Raw genomic sequence first — 21,176 nt, forward strand, 5'->3', positions numbered from 1 at the left:
AAACCGAGGCCAGGTGGGGGCGGGGCCGTGCTCGGGCCAATGGGCGTGCGCCCCGCCCCCAGCCAGTCTGGGCGGCCTGGTAACCGCAACCCGCAGCCTTGCAAGCCTCCAAGCCATGGCGTGCGCCGGGCTGCTCACTGTGTGCCTGCTTGGGCCACCTGCGCCCCAGCCGCCGCGACACTCTGCGCCTGCCGCGGGACAAGCGCTTTTCCAGGACGTGAGTGGGGCACCGGTGGGCGGGGATCGGGCTCTCTAGGTCTCAGTCCTCCGTGTCCCTGTCCACATCTGTTGGTCCTGCTTCGGTCCCTCTCCTAGACCGTGATCCTGCTGTTCTGATATTCCTGCCTTTGTGTTCCATGTCTGTGCCACTCCGTGTCTCTCCTTGTCCCTCAGCAGTACTACCCCCCACCCCAAATGTGCCCAGTGGGGCTAGGGGCTGTCAACAGTCAGTCACAGCAGTCTGCTCCATGGCAGCCCCTGCTGGGCTGATAGGACAGGAGAGCCTAGACCTAGAAGGAGCTCCGTCCTACCCCAGAAGCCTCAGGCCTGATCAAAGGTGGCAGAGTCTTAACAGTTGGTAAGGGACTCCTCATGGGCAGCAGGTGGCCTTGAGCCCCCTTTCGTAGCTCTAGAGCATCCTATCTTGTTTCAGATCCCTGTGCAATCTTCCTGTGCTACCTAGCTGGAGGCAAAGCTCTAAGTGCAGGAGTCCTAGCTCTGGGCATCCCTCTTCCCGCTTTTACTGTGTGCTCAGCAGGTCCTCTTTCCTGCCCCTACTCTAGAAGTCCCTGCCAGTGAAAGAGTCTGTCGTGCCCCCTGCCCAATGCCCTAGTGACTCAGCACCTTGACCGTGGTCCTTCAGGCCCGAGGAGGCATGTTCCAGGTCAGGAGGCACACTGGGATGTAGATGGAGTGTCTTCATTCCAAGCTTAGCTCTCCTGCCCCACTCCCAACCTAATTACCCCAGCCAAGCCACACTGAGCTGCTGTGCTATCCCAATCTAGTAGCAGACCTTCTCTGAGTCAGCCCAAGGGCTATGTTGGTTGGTTAGCTCAGTGACCCTGAGGGAGTTGGGTGGAAGAGTTTAGTATTCAGGACCCAGGGCTATATGGGTTCTGTCCAGGCTTTGAACTTGTCTGTTTCATCATTGCCTTTACAAATAAAATCTGCTGACCCTTGCCATCCTCCTTGCTCCGTACAGAACTGTGTATACACAGATGCCCACAGTCTTCGTGAGTTGGCCTTATAAGAGGTCCCAGCCCTGAAAGGGTTAAACTCTAAGCTGCTCCCTCACATACCAGTGAGAAAACCAAAGCACCACAACAGGCCAGCTACTGCCTGCCAGTCTTAAGCAGGCACAAGGGAAAGAGCCTGTTCAGAGAGGGCAGGATGGAGAATAGTGTGGACTTGGGAGAATACCCAGAAGTCAGGGTGGGGGATTCAGATCTGATATGGTTTCCAAGGCTTCTCAGGATGAATCTTAGCCCATCTGTCCAAGCTTCCTCAAGCTGGGAACATGCCAAAGGCTGCTACATCAGAGCGAACTTGGGCTCCACTCCAGCTGTGGGAGGTGAAGGTACAGAGAGCTGGCCAGGAGCACCCACCCACCGTGAAGCCAGCCCTACAGCAGGAGGGAGTCAGCATTAGGGCCTGCTGTGCGATCTTCCTGTGCTACCTTGCTGGAGACTTCTGCAGGACTGCCCTGAGCAGGGGGGAGATGATGCAGGGAGGCTGGCTGGCAAGCTGGGGCCCCACTGGCTTGGGGGGGGACTCCTACTTCCCCGGATCCCCTCACAGCGCCCACTTATTTCCCTTTGTCCCCTAGGTTTTCCGTAGAGCAGACAAGAATGGTGAGTGGTTTCTTTCCCTTGGGTCCCACAGTGTGTGTGTGTGTGTGTGTGTGTGTGTGTGTAGGGGGCAGAGTACAAGAACCAGGGACTTGGAGGTGCAGTGTGGGAGACAGGGTAGGATAGCTAGGGACTTGGAGGTGCAGCTTGGAGTGAAGTCTTGAGAGCCCAAAATGGGAGATCAAACAAGGAACCCTTCCTGGAGAGTGCACAGAATAGGGGTCAGGGAAGTGAGGCTTGATCTGAGGGTGGAGGTGGGTGCTTATATTAAGACAGTACTCCAACTGCGAGTGTATTAGCCATGGAAGTCTGCAAGCAGTCCTGCCCAGGTAGTCTGATGTGAAGCATGCTGTGTTCCAGCGGGTTCACCTTCCTCTTCCACCTACCACAGCACCCATTCCTGCACTAGTTAACCCGTACTCCCATCACCCTATGACTTGTGTGTGTGTGCGTGTGTGTATGTTGGGGGAAGGGGTTCCCAGAAAAAAAAAAAAGATAGTACTCCAAGCTGGGAAGTGGTGGTGCACGCCTTTAATCCCAGCACTTGGGAGGCAGAGGCAAGCGGATTTCTGAGTTCGAGGCCAGCCTGGTCTACAGAGTGAATTCCAGGACAGCTTGGGCTACACAGAGAAACCCTGTCTCGAAAAACCAACCAACCAACCAAACAAACAAACAAACAAACAAAAAAAGACAGTACTCCAGCTCAGTGATGGGTGTGCAAGACCTTGGGATATCCTTACGATAGCTTGCTAGGTGGGAATTCTTCATTCCATCTCATGGGCAGAGGAGTAGAGGCTCAGAGAAGTGAGTCAGTTGTGGGCCTGGAATCCAGATTTGTGTGGTACATCACTCTAGGCTCCCTGAATGAGGGGTGGACACCCACTTGGCTTTTACTTTTCTTCTTCCTGGGCCTGCAGACTCTTGTTTCAGCCTCTGTGTTTCCAGTGCTTGCTCTTTCATGGGTCTCTTCAAATTGGTGGGGACCATTAATTTAACATACATACTCTCAAGCTGGGTGATAGTGGCACACACTTTTAATCCCAGCATTTAGGAGGCAGAGGCAGGTAGATCTCTGAGTTCCAGGACAGCCAGGGGTACACAGAGAAACTCTGTCTTGGGAAAAAAAAGAAGCCTAACTTCCTCCCCGCAAAGATACCTGCTCTCAATACCTTCTGCCATAGAGGCTCAGTCCTCCCATCTTACAGATCAGATAGCAAATCTCATTGTCTTTAATCATCTTGCCCTTCTACGCTCTACCTCTGCTTATACGCTCTATGAGGAAAGCTCATTCTCATGCTAGCCAGTCTGCTACTTTGTAGAGTCTGGCTGGTGGGTAGGCTTTGAATGCTTCTCTGTGACTTCTTAGGAAGGGCCAGAACACAGAGGTCTCTTCTACCCCGGGGCAAGGCTGGTTCATGGAATCAGGGACTGTTCCCTTAAGTCCTAAGCTATGCTCTGATGTGTCTCAGGCTGTTCTCTCATACTTCCATTTAGCAGACATTGAGTCCCTACCAAATGTACCATGTACAAGGAGGGACCTATTTTTTTTTTTCAGCGTATACTTTTGGGGGAACTCTTGTCCCTTTGTGGAAAATAGTCAGGGCCCCCACTGGGATCAGAACCCTAGGCTATCTGGCTGAGTGATTATGAATGCTTTTGGCCTCTGAGGAGCCTGGGTCTGGGGACAGGATGCAGCTAGGACTCAAGGATAGCAACACCATGCCCTGTCTCTCCCCAGATGATGGTAAGCTTTCCTTTGAAGAATTTCAGAATTACTTTGCTGATGGGGTTCTCAGCTCTGCGGAGCTGCGGGAATTGTTCAGCGGCATTGACGAGCATCTCGCTGAGTGAGTACAATAGAAGGGCTGGCTTGCTATGGCAGAGCCAGACCAGCCTGTCCCAACCCACTGTGTCCCCTGCTATCAGGTTCTTTCTGGAGGACAGGGGGTGGGGAAAGATGACAGGGCTCAGTGCCAACTTTGTCAACCCACCCACACCTTCTCCAGCTCCAGTCTTACTGTTACACTGATTCCAGCTGGGACCCAGAATAACCAGACTTGAGTCACCAACCATGCTCAGCCCTTCCATTCCAAAGCAGAGGATGTTTGAGGACAGCTGGGTTCTGCCTGCCTCTGCCTGTGGATGCAGATGCAGGAATCCACACTTTCCCACCTCCCACATGTCCACATCTGGTTCAAGTGTACACTCCTTCCCAGCTTCTTCACTTGGGGACACACAAGCTGTGAACGTGCACAGCTGCCCTCTCCCTCCCCTCCCCTCCCCTCCCCTCCCCTCCCCTTCCCTTCCCTTCTGTCTCCTTAGTGTAAATCCCAGACTAGGTCAGCACTCAAGTCTTCAAGCACTTGGACTGACCCTCTGAAGGGCCCATGGCCCCTCCTCCAGCAGACATGCCATGTGAGGCTGAGTAGAAGGGTTGAGGACACTGGCATGTGTCTGGTTTCCCAGGCCCAGGTGCTAAGAGTCTGAAAGATGTTTTCTTTTTCCTCCACAGCAATTTAGAAACAGAGAAGCTGTGTGGTGAGTAGGCCTATGTGGGCTCCTGTGTCCCAGCCCCTGGGTAGGTGGGTGTGGTGAGGGATGCTTTATGGGGCTGGCCTCTTGGGATCAGAAGACAGCTGAAGAATTCCAGGCTGGGGATATGGTTTAGGCTGGAGCCCTTGGATCTTCTGCCTACAGACTACTTCTCCACACACCTGGGTGTCTATCGGCCTGTGCTGGCTGCGCTGGAGTCTCTGAACCGTGCAGTGCTCACTGCCATGGACACAACAAAGCTGGTGAGTGCAGGGAAGGGCTGATGGGGAGCCTCAAGTCACATGGTTCAGAGAGGCAGTGGAGGTTTGTCCTGCTGTGGCTCAGGGATGTAGAAATGGAGGCTGGGTTCAAGTCTTGGCAATCCCGCTTAATAACGGTACCCTTTTCTCCACCAGCCAGTTTTCTCATCTGTAATGAACAATTAGTGAGTCATGGTGGCTCACACCTGTACTTTCAGCATTCAGGATGCAGAAGCAGTAAGATTTACTGTCGGTTTCAGGCCAGTCTGCCTAGAGTGAGACCCTGTTGGGGAGGGAGGAGGCAGACAGCTTATGTTTTGTTCCTTGCTCTGTTCCCTGTGCCCAAAACACTGCAAGCAACATAGCATTGTTGGCCTATTATAATGGCTGTCACCAGGACCCAGTAGGCACAGTCTGGGACATAGATGAGTTCATACATGTTCACAGGTACATGAGGCATGTATGAACTATGAGACAGGGCCTAACCTCAGGACATGCGAGACAGTAGATGTGTATATGCCTAGTTTGTTGGCCTGTGCTATAACCTGTGTAGACAAATGTTAACAGCCAGTGCTCCAGATCCTGAAAGTGACCAAAAACAAAACAAAACCAAAAGCAACCCTCCTTTTCCATGTTAAGAACCATCTTGGCCAGGAGCAGGTGTGGTAGCTTATACTTTCTTTTCCTCTGTATATTTCTGGATGTTCTGGAACTTGCTCTATAGTCTAGGCTGGCCTCAAACACAGATATCCACGGGCCTTTGCCTCCCGAGTGCTGATATTAATTTTCACGCTACCACTGCCTGGAGGTAGCGTACACTTTTAACCTCAGCACCTGGAAAAGGCAGGAGAGTTTGAGACTGAAACCAGTGTTCAGCCTGGGCAATACAGTGAGATCCTGTCTCAAAAAAAACCCAGAAAGATCTCCTCTTCTCATGGCTCTTCTGGGTAGAGGTGACAGGCCTAGGGTTTTACCTGACCATACTTTTTTTTTTTTTTTTTTTTTTTGGTACTGAGAATAGAACCCAAGGCCTTGCACCTGCTACGTGCTACACTATACTCCTGCTCTCTGACGCTACTTTATACAAAAAAAAGTTAAAATGAGACCTTCAGAGATCACCTGAGCACAGAGCTAGGGACAGGACTTCTAGTTCCCTCATGTAAGAGTTTTTTCAAGTATTGTTCTTAAAGCTTGGCCCTGCTGAACTGGCATTCTCTAAACTGGTTTGAGTATTCAAATTGAAAACAAAATGAAGATCAGGGATAGCTCAGAAAGGGAACCGGGTAGCCCATTCCCATATGATAACCCTGCCAGCTGTGAACACTGGAATCTTTTTATCTGGGTCTCCATGCTAGGACAGAGTTGTAACCTCTGTTCCTGAAGTACCCCCTGGTGGCACCATCCATTCTTGTTCAATATAAAAATCAATTGAACACTTCTCGCACCAGGAAAGGGCCGTATTCCTGGTACATGGCCCGAGTCATCCAGCGGCACTGAAAGGAGTGCAAGGAGGCCATCATGGAACCTCCAGTCCACACAGCTGTGCCCCGCCCAGGATGAGCCACCAAACAGGGCTGCAGGGCCGGGTACCCATGCCTCCTGCACTGTGCCTCCAGCTCCAGGTTCATGCGCTCCACAAAGCCAGGAAAAAGGGTGGAACCACCAGCTAGCACCACCGTATTGGCCAGCCGTGTCCGCAGTGTTGTGGGTATCTTCTGCAGTGCCTGGAAGGCCAACGTGGGCAGTCCTGGCTCAGGGTGGCCTAGGAGACTTGGCTGGAAGATGGGTTCAGGGCAGCGGAAGCGCTCGCTGCCGAGGCGCACGTAGCAGCCATTGCCCAGGCAAAAACAGGCCCTCTGGTGGCGAGCAGGGTCACAGATATCACTCTGGAAATCTAGTGACACATAGCAGCAGCGCTTCTTGAGCTGTGTAACGGTCTTGCGGGGCAGAGCCTGCAGCTGAAGATCTGGGCACGCTGCCACCATCAGATCTCGAAAGTAGCGCGACAGGGTGCTGCCTGCCACATTGAGACGGAAGGTGGCCTTGTGCCATGAGTGACCCGCGTAGATGGGTGTGGCGTGGCACACGCCCGCGCCCGCCTCCACAGCCAACCCACTGAAAGCTCCGATGGAGCAGAGTGCCAGCAGAGCCGTGTTGGCCATGTGGCACGCAGGCACTGTCAGAGCCTCGAACAGCAGCTCTGCCACCTTCTCTCGGCCCTCGGGTGGTGCTGATGGCGAGTCGCTCACCAGCACAGGCCACTGCTCGGGGTGGACCTGCAAGCCTCCCACCATTAGGCGCTCCCACAGTCCCTCCAGTGCGTCCCAGTCCACCACTACTCCATGCTTGATAGGATGCGCACGGGCCACGCCGCCCGCCAGCTCGCAACCCGGTGCTCCTGGCAGCACAGGTCGGTCCCAACTGGGCATCAGACTCGAGCTCTTCAGCACGACGCGGGGCTTGATCTCCCCAGCGAAGCCTGCCTTGGTGAAGCCCGAGCCTTGGTCCACTACCACAGCAACGTGGTCCAATGAAGGCAGCCTGCGGGCGCGGCGTGTCCGGTGCACTGACGCCACCTTCAGGGCTCAGTGTGCCCCGAAGGCCCAGGGCGGATAACCAGCCCTCTCAGTTCTCAGATCCGCCTCTGGCTATGAGGCTCCGCCTCTTAAGAGTAGCGGTTCTTTTTTGTGGCACTATCTCAAAGTGTCACTGTTAGTCAAGACTTGATTTTTCCTTAGGGTCCCAAAGTCCCAGCCTTCCTAGGCAGCTCTCTTGGCACGTTATCTAGCTTGGCTGTAGAGGTGGGAAGGAATCGTTTAAGGAATTTAGATTGGGCTCATTATGACCTCAGTCTTGCAGCCACCCCCACCCCCACCCCTTGCGTGGGCTGATGGCAGCAGCCGTTTGGGAGCCCATGTTAAGGGCCTGTCTGGCCCACACAGTGGTTAATTCTTTCTCCCAACTGTTTGGAGTATTTGTGTACTCTGGCTAGATGTGCAGCACTTTAACTCTCGGTTCTAAAGAGAAACTACACACACATCTACAGGTACTTTCTTTGTGCCCAGCCATGACAGCAGCACGAGGTCTGGCCTGACCCCTTCAGTTCTGAAGCTCACATAGCTACCCTAAGCAAGTGCAAATCTCTTTCCTGGTGTTTCTAACTTTGGAAGGTAGCAATAAGCCCTGCCTCCTGGATATTTTGGTTGCAAATAGAAGACTCAGATGCACTTAAGCTAAAATAAGGATTTTATTATAAGGATCCTGGATATTTTCTGGATCAAAGGGGCAAAATAGGTCTTAGGAACAGGATCTGACCATATGGTTGTAACTGGGAAGGTCTATTAAAGTTCACAATTACAGTTGTGGGGGAGGTGATCGAGCCAGCTTGAGACAAGCATGCATATACTGATAACTGACAGGTCAGTTACCTCTCAAGTAGGGAGACATATGCTATGTATGGGTCACTCATTTTCCAGCACAATTCCAGCCTGTGGATAGTAACAGAAGTGCATCCTTAGTTCCATAGCGTATGGTTCCAGTGAGCTGAGACATTCTGCTACCTCTGGCCCAAGGGAAGCGTTCTCAGTGTGTAGCAGGAAAGGAGACGCAAGAATTTTTGTTTTCTGAAGCAATCTGTGGCACTGAATTCAAGATACTCCTACCCCATCCTGTTGAGTGCTGGTATTGTCAGAGTCAAAAGTGGTGGCTTTAGGGTCTGGTCTGGAGCTGGGTGTGGGATCTAAGAAAGCCAGTATTTGGCTTCTGCCCAGAGCATGCTGCTGCTTTCAGGAGTGATGTAAGGAGTAAGAGTCACATTGGAGGCCACTGGTGCCATGTCAGTATGGAGGAGCAGAGGGCAAGCACTGAAGGCGGACAGGATGGGGAGCTGGGGGGGGGGTACATACACTGATTTGAGCCTTGGCCTTTGGAGGGGTAGTGGAGAGACAGTGAGAATTATAAGCAGGGGAAACTAATTTGCCATAGACAGATTAGTGGTTTGGAAGAAACTTTTGGCTACAAATGAGGTAGAGGATGGAACTGGTACCTCCAGAGAAAGTGCTCTGATTAAGGGACCCTAAAATTTGGGGGAGCTGAGTGCTTGGGACCTGCCAGGCAGTAGCGTGAGAGACCCTTTTCTTGAGTATGTGCCATCAGCAGAATCTGAGGTTCCAGCCCCACCATGGCTGACCAGCCTACCTGGTCTTCCTGGGATGATGTCTGTTAGCCTGAAACCCTCCCTCTGCCTAAGAGGGATTTTTGAATGTTGGGGACTCTCGGAGATCTCAAGGTGTTGCCTGAAACAAGTTCTTCCTAGTGTTGCCAAGTAGTTAGCTCAAGTCCACCTTGAGTCTATGGATTTGGCATGAGCTGACCCTTTGTGCCACAAAAAAAAATTAAGTTAAAGGTAGCCCTAGCTCCAGGTCATGGTGGTGGTTGTGCTAAGTACTGTTTACTCCTACTCACCCGGGGCCTCAGTTTTGATCCCGGGACCGACGGCAGGGACAGAAGTAGCAGACGCCGGGCTTGCTATGTGCTCTTTATTGAGCAGAGTCCTGGCGCTAGGGGTCGTGCCAGATACTCAAGGCCGCGGGCGAGGACAGCGGCGCCGCTTGCGCGGCTGCTCCTCGCGGGGATCGCCTTCGCCGCAGGCCTCGCGTTGGGTCAGCAGGTGCGCATACAGCGGCTGCCAGCACTGGGGGGCCTTGGCCCCTCCCCCTGGCCTGCCTGACACTCGACGCCCCTCTTCCTGCAGCCGCGCGTCCAGCTGCAGCAGCAGCACCAGGATCCTTTTCATCTCCCGCGCGCGCGCGCCTTCGCGCCTGTCCACGCCGTCGCCTGCCCCGCGCAGCATAGGCGCCACCGCTGGGAAGCACGTCGGGGCACCGAGCGGGTCCTCAGCTGGCCGCACGGGCCGCACAAATGGGCCCGCTGCTCCCTCGGCCAGCTGCTGCCGCTTGTCCAGCGGGAAAAGCAACACGATCTTGGTCTAGGGGTGGGCCGGTGTGAAGGGAAGAACACGCCCCTGCGCGGCCTGAGGCTTCTTCCGTACCCACCCAACCTCCCGAGACCCACTGTGCCCCGCACCCGGGACCCTGCCTCCCCATAGGAACCCATTGTTCACCCTAGGTCAAATCACTGCATACTTTCCCGGCCTTGATGCGGGGGTTCTCACCCCTTCGGGCAGGGTCAGGAGCCTCTCGCCATTGAAAGAAAGGGAAAGTGGCGTGTTGCGAGGCTGTGGGCTAGAGAGAGGAAGACTACTTCAGGTCTGTGGTCCCAGATACACTACGCTTGATCCCTGGTTGGAGAGAGCACCCCCTACCCCAAGCTGGTGCTTCTAGAACCCCTATACTACCTATAGGGATCCTGCTCCTCTAGAGAGATTCTCTAACCCCTCGTGCCCCTGGCTAAAGACGCAGATTCCAGCACCCAGCATCCCTTCCAGCTTCTCCACACTCACACTTGGCTTCTTCCGCTTGAGGTGGCTGAAGAACTGCTTGTGACGGGCCTTGTCCATGTCAGGTGGCCTGTCCTTGCTGGCCTGATTAGGTGCTTTGGTCCTCTTGTGGGAACTGCTGTTTCCCATGATAGGACTGGTCACTAGAGGCCACTGCCCATGCTGCCTCGGCCCTGCCCTCTAGCCAGGGGCCCCAGTTTGACCCCGCCCCATCAGGGTAACTGTATTGTGAGCTCACAAGTGATCTCACCACGTCAAAGCTCTGCTCCTCCCCTGGAACTCCCAGGAGAATCTGTTTATGACCTCTTCTGGTCTTAGTTTCCTGGGTGCAAAACAGGGCAATGCTTATAAGGTGCTTAAGGGTGAGTAGAGAGGAATTTCTATGGCTTTGATTTGAATCCTGCCACTAATTAGCTACTTAACCTTGGCTAAGATTCAACCTTTCAAAGCCTCAGATACAAAGTGGAGTCAATTACGTATACTAAAAATTGTCATGATGATTAAACAAAATTCTTGAGGTGAGTCTGGTATAAGGAGGTTGGTTCTACCAGCCAGGTTTGGCTGCAAAAGCAGAAAATTGATCTTATACCTCCAAAGGGAAATTAACTAAAAATATGACATGGAAACAGAACCTACACACTTAGGGCAGGACGCAGGCAATACCCTATCCTGTTTGTTATACGCCTGGTCTGGAAGCTATCGTCTTAGCTGAGCCAAAGCAGGTCATACACCAAAAATGAACCCCCCTGTAGGTGTTGCCATGGAGCCTGGATCTTTGTGGCTCCTTGGGATTCCCATTTTAGGTTTGGGTATGTGGTAGTGGTGGTAGGGTGAGGGCTTCTAAGGGCATCCTTGACTGTCCATGCATGTACGTGGGCAGATTACACTTCCACAATAGTGGTGACATTTTCAGATTGAAAACTCAGACTGCAAGCACTAGGCTTAGTTCTATGTAGAAAGTAACTGAGGGGAATCTCAATGCAGTATTGTGGGAGAAACTGAGGCACAAGATGAAAGCAGCTGAGGAGTGTGAGTGTTCCAAGATGGTTGGCACTAGGTCTGATGTATGGTCAGAATGCCTGTCTTTGCTCACCTCCAACGAACTGAGGGGAGGTTGGTAGTGTAAGCTCAGCTCAGGGTAGTTAAGTATGTTTGTGTCTGTTCTGACCTAGATGTCTTGTATATACGTAGCTTCCCACAAAGTGCATGCAGTAAATGTTAAATGTATGGGGGAATGGAATAATGAAAGAACAAACATGCAGGCCAGTAAGGGGTCATATCACATGTCATATTGTACCATGTGTAAAACTGGCCTTCATGCCCCTGTACCTTCACCCTGCCTGGGTATGCCCAGAGGCCTCACATGCTGTTGCAAAAGTAAGCAAGAGCCTTAACTTCAAAGAGGAATTGAGATCCAGGAAAACGCAGTGTGCCAGCAGGGTATGATCCCTGTGAACCAGCCTCCTATCTGTGAGGATGAACAAAGCCCATCTGGACTGGGAAAAGGGACCTTAGAAGCTGGGAGAATGGTACCTACCTTTAATTTTGGCACTGGGGAGGCATACAAGGAGGATGACAATTCAAAGCAAGCCTGGGCTAGAAAGTAAGACCCTGTCTGTCTGGAAACAAAGACAGACAGTGGGTGGTAGCTAGCCTGTGCTGGGCCTGCATCCCTTCCATCCACCTTCACTGTTTCTCTCATGAGTAAGAGAAGCTCCCTCTTACGACAACGACACTCTCTGCCCTGCCCACAGGAGTATGAACAGGCCTCCAAGGTGGACCAGTTTGTCACACGATTCCTGCTTCGGGAGACTGTAAATCAGCTACAGGCCCTGCAGACCTCCCTGGAGGGGGCATCAGACACACTGGAGGCCCAGGCCCGTGGTCAGCGGTACGTGAGGGCGCTGCTGGCTGTGGGTGTGTGGGTGTCTTTTGTTTCTGCATTCCAAACTCCTCAGTATCCTGTTCCATCCAGCCTTCTGGAGGCCACATTTTTGGGAGGGAGGCATGAACTGCTGAGAGGGGATCAGTGGTTTGGCCTGGGCTTCAAAGACCCAGGAAACCTGTTTTGCCTCACCTAAGTCTGGTCCTGTGCTGAAATCCCAGTCCTTGACCCTATGAGCTAACCTTCTACTTTCTAGGTTGGATGAAGAAAATACCAAAGTGCAGAGTAGGCCCTGTGGCAGCCGGAGGGTGGGACGTAGAGCCTTGAGGAGCATCAGTTGGTCACCAACCTGGTCTCCTGGATCCTCTGATACAGGTGTGCCTGTGGCAGGGTAGGACCTGGCTGCACAGGGCCAGCAAAGATGTGCTATCTCCTATTCTCTCAGGGCTTTGCTCTGCCAATGTTCCCAGTTCACCCTGAGTGGCCTCCCTTCAGGGGCCCCTAGCTGATGTCCTCCTGGTCCCTTTGCCAGGGCACAGTTCAGAGGCTGAGCTGCAGTGGCGGCTGCAGGTCAACCGCCTCCAGGAGCTCATAGACCAGCTTGAGTGCAAGGTAAGCGGCTGGGTGGCCACTGCCCCTCAGAGAGGGCTTCTGTCATACCTGTCCAAGCCAATACAAACTAGAGGCTCAGTCTATATTCTGTGTCTCTCGCAGGCACCCCGGCTGGAACCCACGCATGAAGAGGACCTCACCAAGGGTCTTAACTCGGTGAGCTTGGGAAGGAGTACTTGACCTGTCTACCCAGGTCTGGTAGGCAGGTGCTAGTCTTTGGTTCTTGCCCTGTGACTACCTTAGGTTTTCTGTTCTCTCATCTGTATCTGTGAAAGTCAGGCCTGAGGTAGGAATGGAAGCTAGAAAGCACAGTGGGAGGTGGTACGGTAGGTAGAGGATCAGTCAATGGCTTGAAGGATGGAGTCAGGTGCTGGGAGATCTTGTTGTCTGTGGAGACTTGATCCCATAGGAGGCAGATCTGGATCACACTAGGAAGGTTGGATTATACCCTGAGCTTGGCTTGTTCCCTAACTAGCTGCTTTCTTACCAGCACATCCTTGTGGCGCAGAGGCAAGTACAGGTGTCAGAGGATGCCCTGCAGGATTTTCACCGTGCTCTGTGCTGCTACATGAACTTCACAGGGGCCCAAAGCCATTGCCTGCAGTGAGTCTTTGGAGAGCCAGTGGGATGGGTGAGTGGGTGGGAGCAGAGAGGGGCAGTGGGCTGGGGACTCTGGGCAGGCTTCCCATGAGATCCCTGGCAGGTAGGCAGTGGTGGTCATAGCTGTGGTCCAGCCTGGCTACCTCTTTGGTTCTGCAGTGTGTCTGCCCAGAAGATGCTAGACAATGCTGCTTTCACCCTATATGAGTTCTGGAAAGATGAAGCCTCTTGGAGAAGGTGAGTGGTGGTGGTGGTCTAACATCTGACACTGATGGGGTTCTAGAGGGCGTCAGACTAGGTTCAAGTCCTGCCCTCCTATTCACTGGCTGTGTGACTTCAGATAACTAGCCTAACACATCTGGTCTCAGAGGAGATGATGTGTAAGGAATAGATGAAAGTTAGGTATTGAGTGCATGCCTGTAATGTCAACCCTGAAGGCAGAGGCTCAGACTACAAGGCTAATCTGGACCTCACAGCAAATTCAGCAAAGCCTTGTCTCCAAAAACAAAAACAAAACCAATACTCAAAAAACTAAACAAATAAAAACCAAAATAACAAACAAAACAAAATAATAATACAAGTTGGCTATGGCTGCATCAGCCAATGATCCCAGCACTTGAGGCAGAAGCAGGAGGATCGCTGATTCAAGGGTCACCTGAGCTATATATAACAAGCTGTATCTAACACAAACCCTCCAAACTCAATACAATACAGATGCACAGTAGGCACACCATGAGTGTACACTACTGTCAGTATGCCCTCTGTGCTAGGGCCCTTCATTTAGTCCTGGCAGTAGCCTAGTGATGGAGGTACCTTGTTCCCAGTTTTCTGAAGGGGAGGACTGAGGCTAGAAGCAGTAATGGAAGGGTTGGTGCCTTGAGTCCAGGAGCCAGACTAGTGTGTATGACCTAGAGCACCCACCTTAGAGCCGATGACTTAGCCTGTCTGTTCCATGGCCTCCCAGGCACCAGCAGTCACCCTGCAGCAAGGCCTTCCAGCGCACCCTCATCGATCACCTGCAGGCGCCGGATACTCTCACCACTGTGTTCTTCCCAGGTGCGCTGCACCCCTGTACTCCAAACAGCTCTGGGACCCAGGAGGGGGGGCCCCCATATCTCCTGACATCCAATCTTTCACCCACAGCCTCCTGGTGGATTATGAATAATAACTGAGTCGGCTCTGCTTAAGCTGGTGACTGCAGCCCTGCCTACCATTCTAGAACCCTCTGCACTGGCAGACACTACACTAAGATCAAGGAATCTGCCTGTTCCCAGGCTAAAGGCCTGGTCAGCTGGTAGAAGGTCTCTCAGCCCAGGGATCAGGAGCTAGGCCATTTGCTTGCTTTATTTATTTTACTGTTGGTAGCTTCTAACCATTTGGGCTTCTGTCTGATTCAGGAAACCCAGATACTGGTTCTCCTATCCTCTTCCTTGCTGTGTGACCCAGGCAGATCCCTTACCTCTCCGGCTGCCTAGGGGAGTCCTGCTTTCTGCTTGCTGCTTTGGGGTTAAGTTTCTGTTCTTCCTCAACCAGTGGCAGAACCAGGGCCGATGCTCAGGGACCCCCTCAAACCCTGGAACCTTAACCCTTGAGGCTAGGCCAACTCAGTCTATAGTGTAGAGAGAGAGAGACTCAGGTGTTTATCACTCTGGGATCAGCCCTAAAATTTCTAGCATCAGTGGTTGTACCAGACACCTTTGGAAGATCCTGGGTTGGTTTGCATGCCATTTGCATATCATTTGCATGCTCTCACCCCACCCATTCTCAGGGCACTATGGGAAGCCCCAAGATGACCTTGCAGAGTAGCAATAATTTGGGCCTCAAGTTGCCTGCTGCCCCCCCCCCCCAGATCACTGAACCCCAGCCTGGGACTTGAACACAGAGGCAATAAAGTTGGTAGTCACCTGTGGTGGTCTCTCTCTTTCTCTCTTGCCTCAGGGAAGAAAGCGTATCTTTAGAGCTGCAGTTGGTTCCCATACTGGCAGGAGCTTTATCATCACTCACTCAGCTAAAGGCCATACCCACAGCAGACCCTCCTTCCAGAGCCCTGTCTGGAAAAGGGGAATGATACGGTCTAAGCTCAGCTTGTCCCTGCAGAGCCTTCTCTGTTCCAAAGGGCTTGCCTGCCTGGATTCCTTGAGGGGACTGATCTCATGCACAGCCTGCCAGGCTAGCCTGTCCCCTCCACTGTCTAATAGCATATTCAAGAGTCCCACCAGCCACAGTAGGTCGGGGGGCTTCTTCAGGACAAGACTGAGGCATGGCCAAAGGTGACACCTGAAGTGGTACTCTATAGGGAAGTGCATGGTATCACAAAAGCATGGGATGGATGTCACCTGTCTCGAATGTAGGGATCCCAAGCTCAGAGTGACAGGGATACTCAACTCCAGCCAACCAATGGAAGCCAAACAAGATGGATACTGAGACCAGGGGGAAGAAAGAAGACTGAGGTACAGCTAGGAAGGCAGTGCCCTTAAAGGAGCTTCATTTTGGAAGCTACTAGGTTTTAAGCCAAGGCTGGTGGCCAGGGTCTGAGTGCTGCCTCATTCAGGTCTCTGCGTCTGACTGTCAGATCCTTGCTGGGTGCTGGGGTGTGGCCAGGATAGCGGCTCTGCTGGCAGGAGTGCAGACTGGCCTTTTCTGTGCTTCTCTCCAGTGGCCTCGAGAGAGGCCTGATGCCTTGGGCTCCAGAATGTGCAGCCAGTATCTGTTCCTGTTCCATACGGGCTGAGTCTCTTTGAGAGGTTTGTTACCCACACTGTAGTTTCAGTGTGTGTGTGGGGAGGGGTAAGTGGGGAGTGGGTATGCGTGCACATGTGCACCAGAGGACAACTCAGGTATGGTTCCTCAGATACTGGTTTAGTTTGTTTTAAGACAATGTCTCTTAGTAACTTATAGGTTGTTGAGGCTTTGCTGGCTGGCTACTCAATAAGCCCTAGAGATCCGTCTGTGTCTACTTCCCTAGCACTGAGAACACAACTTTATCTGGCTTTTAAAAGCTATGGGTTCTGGAGATTGAACTCAGGTCTTCTTCTTTTTTTTTTTTTTTTCTTTTTATTGGATGATTTATTTACATTTCCTATGTTGTCCCCTTACCCCATCCCCCACCACCCCCTCGGAACCCCCAATCCCCTCGCCCCTCCTCCTTCTTCTCTGTGGATGTAACCTCTATCTACACCCCCCAACTCCCTCAGGTCTTCTTAAAATCTTTACTGACCGAGCTATTTCACCAGCCCCTCGCTTTGTTCTTGAGACAAGATCTTTCTATGTAGCCCACGTTGGCCTGTAAGTTATTTTCCTGTCTTCACATCTGGCCCCATTGATATCTTAAAGATGCTTAAAACCTCAGCCAGCTCCTCTCAAGGGGTATATCTTTAATCTGATGTCCTAGGATGTTTTCAGTTCAGCAAGAGTTAACATTTAAAAAAAATGTTTTTGAGACAAGGTCCTCAGACAGGCCTTGAATTTGCTGAGATCTTCCTGTCTCAGCTTTTTAAGTGCTGGGGCATAGGCCTATAGCTAGAGCTGGGCTTCATTTGTTTTTAGACAGGGTCTCACTATGTAGCTTGAACTCACAGAGATCTGCCTGCCTCTGCCTCCCAAGTGTCAGAATTACTGATTATTTTTATTCTTTTGAAGTACTTGGGATTGAGTCTAGGGCTCACATGCTGCACATGTGCTGTGCTACTGAGCTACAGCCTCAGACTGTCCAGTTTTTATCTTAGTTTTGAGACAGTGTGAAACTTGGGTGATCCTCCTGCCTCACTGCCATGTCCGACTTCTGTTTTAGCTTTCAGTTATGTGACAGGATGTCTGTAAGTATTCCCCTGCCTCAGCCTCCTTAGGTGCTACCAGGTCCAACTAACTCAAGTCACCTGTATCTTTGCTCCCTTGCTGACTGCTCAGAGCTGCTAGGTAGAAAGCCGTCTACACTGCTGGGAGTCCTCTAGGAAAGTGACTCGGTTTGAAATTTCCACGCTTTAGCAGGATAAGTGGATGGAGAGGTGGTGGGGCAGGAGAGCTTCAGATAGGTGCAAAATGAACAGAACAAAGAGGGAGTAATTGGACGCCAGGCCCCAGGCAGCTGCACTGCTGTCCTGAAGTAACAAGGCCCAGGAGGTACAGGTGTGTCTAGTGTCAGCCATTCTCACCTGTGCTGAGAGTACTGGGGGCACATCATGGCTTTAATTATGTGTACTCTCTCAGTCTACCTCATCTCTGTCTACATCTGCACCATAACACACAGCTCGGGACAGTGGCAGCAGCAGCAGCTTCATCAGGCTGCACTGTCCCAGAAGGGGCCCTCAGTGCTCATTGCTATGTCACCACAGCCCTTTAGTCAAGATCCTTCAACGGCTCCTATCTTCTTCACTGAAATCATTTGTTGTCTGATATTTGAGGCCTTTCCCACTCCCGATTCATTCAGTCTGCTTTCCCTAAGTCACATGTAGGCTGACGGGCCATCCCCAGTCACAACCACCCCTCCTCGGTCTTTCACTGCCTCAGCCTTTCAGCAGCAGGCCAAAGCCACGAACCTGGGATCACCTTCCTTGCCCTCAGAGCCTGCTATGGCTGGCTCTGGCAGACCTCCCAACAATTACTGGGGACATGCTCTGTGGTAGACACTAGAGATAATAAAACGTTAGGCAGCAGGCCATGGCAGGCTGGGTGAGTCCTGAAGCCTACACCTGTGACTGGGGCATGACTTGGGGCTAGGCCAGGTGCAGCAACCACACAGTGCCACTGCTTATAGCCCTAGCTCCTTGCACACAAGTTCCTGTTGATGTAGCCTCTTAGATAAAAGGAGGGGACTGTAAAGTAGGGTCACTTAGAAGTCATTCTTTTGTTTGTTTTGTTTTTCAAGACAAGTTTTCTCTGTGTAGCCCTGGCTGTCCTGGAATTCACTCTACAGACCAGCTGGCCTCAAACTTAGAAATCTACCTGACTGCTTCCTGAGTGCTGGGATTAAAGGCCTCTGCCACCACTGCCTTGCAACTATGTAGCCCTGGCTAGCCTGATACTCTAAGAGATACACCTGCCTTTGCATTCCAAGAGCCAGAAAAATCATTCTTGAAATAGATGTTACAGAGTAAGTCCTCCATGCTCCACACTGAGGGCTGAGGACTAGTGAACCTTCAAGGAATCAGACTGACTGTGAGAACGTGGAGAACAGCCATGCTAACAGCAGCCTCCTGGACAGAGCTAGGGTGGATACCATTACACTTTTTCTTGTAAGAGGTTGAGACAGACTTACTATGGAGCCCTTGCTGGCCTATGAACCTATCATGCAGAGTACCCTGACCTCAAAATTTTGGCAACCCTGCCTATGCCTCATGACCGCCATAGCTGGCTTAAAATGGTATAAAGAATTTATTAATGTGTAATGAGTGTATATGGCATGTGTGTCAGGTGCTGGATGAGGTCATCAGATCCCCTGGAAGAGCAAGTGTTTGTAACCATTCAGCCAGCTCTCTAGTCCCCACGGTTTTATTTATTTATTTATTTATTTATTTATTTATTTATTTTTGGTTTTTCGAGACAGGGTTTCTCTGTGTAGCCCTGGCTGTCCTGGAACTCACTCTGTAGACCAGGCTGGCCTTGAACTCAGAAATCCACCTCCCTCTGCCTCCCAAGTGCTGGGATTAAAGGTATGGGCCACCACCAACCGGCTGATTTTATTCTTAAAAAACAAAACAAAACAAACAACAACACAAAACAACAACAAAACACAAAAAACGTGTGTGTGTGACGCGTGCATGAATGTGCTGCTGCCCCTGGAAGCCAGAGGCTTTGGTTCTCATGGAGCTGGAGTTGTATCGAGTTGAGTGCTGGAAATCAAACTTAGGTCCTCTCCAAGAGCAGTACTCTCAACCAGTGAACTATCTCCACCCCCTAAAACATGTTAAGTTTTTTGTCTTGTTTCAGTTATTGTTCTGTATATACGTCTGTGTACCACATCTAGTACCGGTAGAGTCCAGAAGAGGGCACTGGATTCTCTGGAATTATGGTTATAGACAGTTATGAACCACCATGTGGGTGCTAGGAATTGAACCCAGGTCCTCTGGAAGAGCATCTCTCCAGTTCCTGGTTTGAGGTAGGATCTCATGTAGCTCAGGCTGGCCTCAAACTCACCAAAAACTCTTAAATCTTCCTGTTGCCTCTTCCAAGTGCTGGGACTATAGCATGTGCTACCACACCTGTTTGGCTACCTCTATCCCTAGCAGTTTCCCCTTTTCATTAAAAGTAGACTTTCCCCTCTCACATAATCTACTCTGATTACTTCTGATTATTTCCCCTCCCTCTACTCCCCCCAGTTCCTTCCCACCTCCCCTCCCATCCAGATCTACTCCCTTTCCGCCTCTTGTTAGAAAACCAAAAAGCCTTTAAGAGACAATAAGAAGATAGAACATATCAGAATTGGACAAAACAAACCAACAAAAGGAACAAAGAGCCCAAGAGAAGGCCTAAGAATCAGAGATCCGCTCATTCACACACTCGGGAATCCCATAAAACCTCTCAGCTGGAAGCTACAATAACCGGCAGAGGACCTGGTGCAGACCTGCACTTGCTGTCTCCATCTCTGAGTTCACGAGCTTTGAGCATGTTATCTACAGGGCCTGGTGTCCTCCATACCCTCTGGCCTTTGTGCTCTTTCAGCCTCTTTTCCCACAGGGTTCCCTGGCCCCTGACAGGAGGGATTTGAGAGAGACATCCTGCTTAGGGCTGAATATCCTAGAGTGTTTCACTCTGTATAATGTCTGGTTGTGGGTCTCTGTTATTTGTATCTGGTGTAGGAGGAAGCTTTTCTGATGATGGCTGATCAAGGCACTGATCTAGGATTAGTCTGTTATTTTGTTATATTTTTTGAGACAGAGTTTCTCTGTGTAGTGTTGTCTGTCCTGAAACTCTCTATAAAGCAGGCTGGCCTGAACTCAAGAAATGGCCTGCTACTGAGAGGACGGGTGAGAGCTCTATGTAGGCACCAGCTCAACTTTTCCCTAATTCAACTGTGTTATATAGGTGTCTTCAGCAATGGGGCCTTCCCATTACTTTGTGGAGAACAATCTGTAGTCTTGGCAACAGCCTTAGTTGTTTGGGAATTCCCATGGGATCTCTTTAGCCAACAGCTCAGTAACACAGTAACACAATACCAGTACTGGAAGTTTCATTTGGTGAAGGGAGTCAGTTGGGGCACTATCTCCCCCATTATTTGGTGATTTCATTTAGATTAACACACACACACACACACACGAAACTCCTACTGTATTAGGTTTCCATATTACTCTTCAAATGGCTCTTAATTTTAGCTCCTCTCCCCTCTCCACTTGATGCTTCTATTCCAGCCCTCACCAAATCCATTCATAACTATTGCCCCTTCCCAACGATCTGTCCCCAACCCCTTTCCTTACTGTGTAACTTCTGTGGTTCTTTGGATTGCAGCTTGGTTATCATTGACTTGACAGCTAACCCCCACTTAGCTCTTCTGATCACATTTCACCCTGACAACCCAGGGGTGGGCACTGCTAGCACCCCCACATTACAGGAGACAGATGTGCAGAGTTACATGTTTGCTCTGGTGCTGTCAAGTATGGAAACCATTGAAGTGGGCATCCTTGGGTGGCAGCATCTTAGCTAAAGTAGGGACAGCGATGAAAGATTCTACTTAGTCCCACAATGTGCCAAGGTCAAACCTTGGTAGAGGTCTAAGGGATGTCAAAACAAGGTAGAGTCAAGTACCAGAAAAACTCTGAATCCTGAGCTGTTCTGGTACTTCCTAAATGTACCCAGAAAACATCATCTGAGCTCAAGGGATAGAGGCGGTCTCAGAAATGGTTGAAATCCAGAAAACAAAAGCAGCCCAAGGATCACCCTGGATAGGAATTAGCTCTCAGATGGAAGCAGAAGCAGCAGGCCTCCAGAGGGCACTTGATACTAGAAAATGCTAGTTTTGTCCTCCAGAGGGCACTTGATACTAGAAAATG

General features: G+C 51.2%; 3 protein-coding genes across 4 annotated transcripts; 1 reads left to right on the forward strand and 2 right to left on the reverse strand.

Moving 5' to 3' along the window:
- The first annotated feature begins 107 nt into the window (after positions 1–107).
- Positions 108–15,103, forward strand: Necab3 (N-terminal EF-hand calcium binding protein 3). 2 transcript variants are annotated; one of them, XM_028775270.1, is made up of 13 exons: positions 108–217; positions 1,826–1,850; positions 3,586–3,694; positions 4,360–4,385; positions 4,545–4,642; positions 11,852–11,988; positions 12,239–12,357; positions 12,515–12,594; positions 12,697–12,750; positions 13,085–13,197; positions 13,354–13,431; positions 14,159–14,250; positions 14,338–15,103. In XM_028775270.1, exons 1-13 carry the CDS (start codon positions 116–118, stop codon positions 14,364–14,366), a joined length of 1,062 nt encoding a protein of 353 aa, XP_028631103.1. In that variant the 5' UTR covers positions 108–115; the 3' UTR covers positions 14,367–15,103. The 2 variants fall into 2 exon arrangements, with proteins under 2 accessions (XP_028631103.1, XP_028631102.1); XM_028775269.1 differs by having other exon boundaries at positions 116–217; positions 12,515–12,750; positions 14,338–14,423.
- Actl10 (actin like 10) lies at positions 5,964–7,433 on the reverse strand. Its single transcript, XM_028775271.1, has one exon. The coding sequence runs from the start codon at positions 7,066–7,068 to the stop codon at positions 6,064–6,066; it is 1,005 nt and encodes a 334-aa protein (XP_028631104.1). The 5' UTR covers positions 7,069–7,433; the 3' UTR covers positions 5,964–6,063.
- CUNH20orf144 (chromosome unknown C20orf144 homolog) lies at positions 9,116–10,284 on the reverse strand. Its single transcript, XM_028775272.1, has 3 exons — positions 10,097–10,284; positions 9,784–9,836; positions 9,116–9,626 (listed from the first exon to the last, which is right to left on the reverse strand). The coding sequence occupies exons 1-3, from the start codon at positions 10,224–10,226 to the stop codon at positions 9,219–9,221; spliced, it is 591 nt and encodes a 196-aa protein (XP_028631105.1). The 5' UTR covers positions 10,227–10,284; the 3' UTR covers positions 9,116–9,218.
- Positions 15,104–21,176: the final 6,073 nt, after the last annotated feature.

This window comes from Grammomys surdaster, unplaced genomic scaffold, assembly GCF_004785775.1.
Source record: "Grammomys surdaster isolate TR1022 unplaced genomic scaffold, NIH_TR_1.0 254, whole genome shotgun sequence".
Taxonomy (NCBI): domain Eukaryota; kingdom Metazoa; phylum Chordata; class Mammalia; order Rodentia; family Muridae; genus Grammomys; species Grammomys surdaster.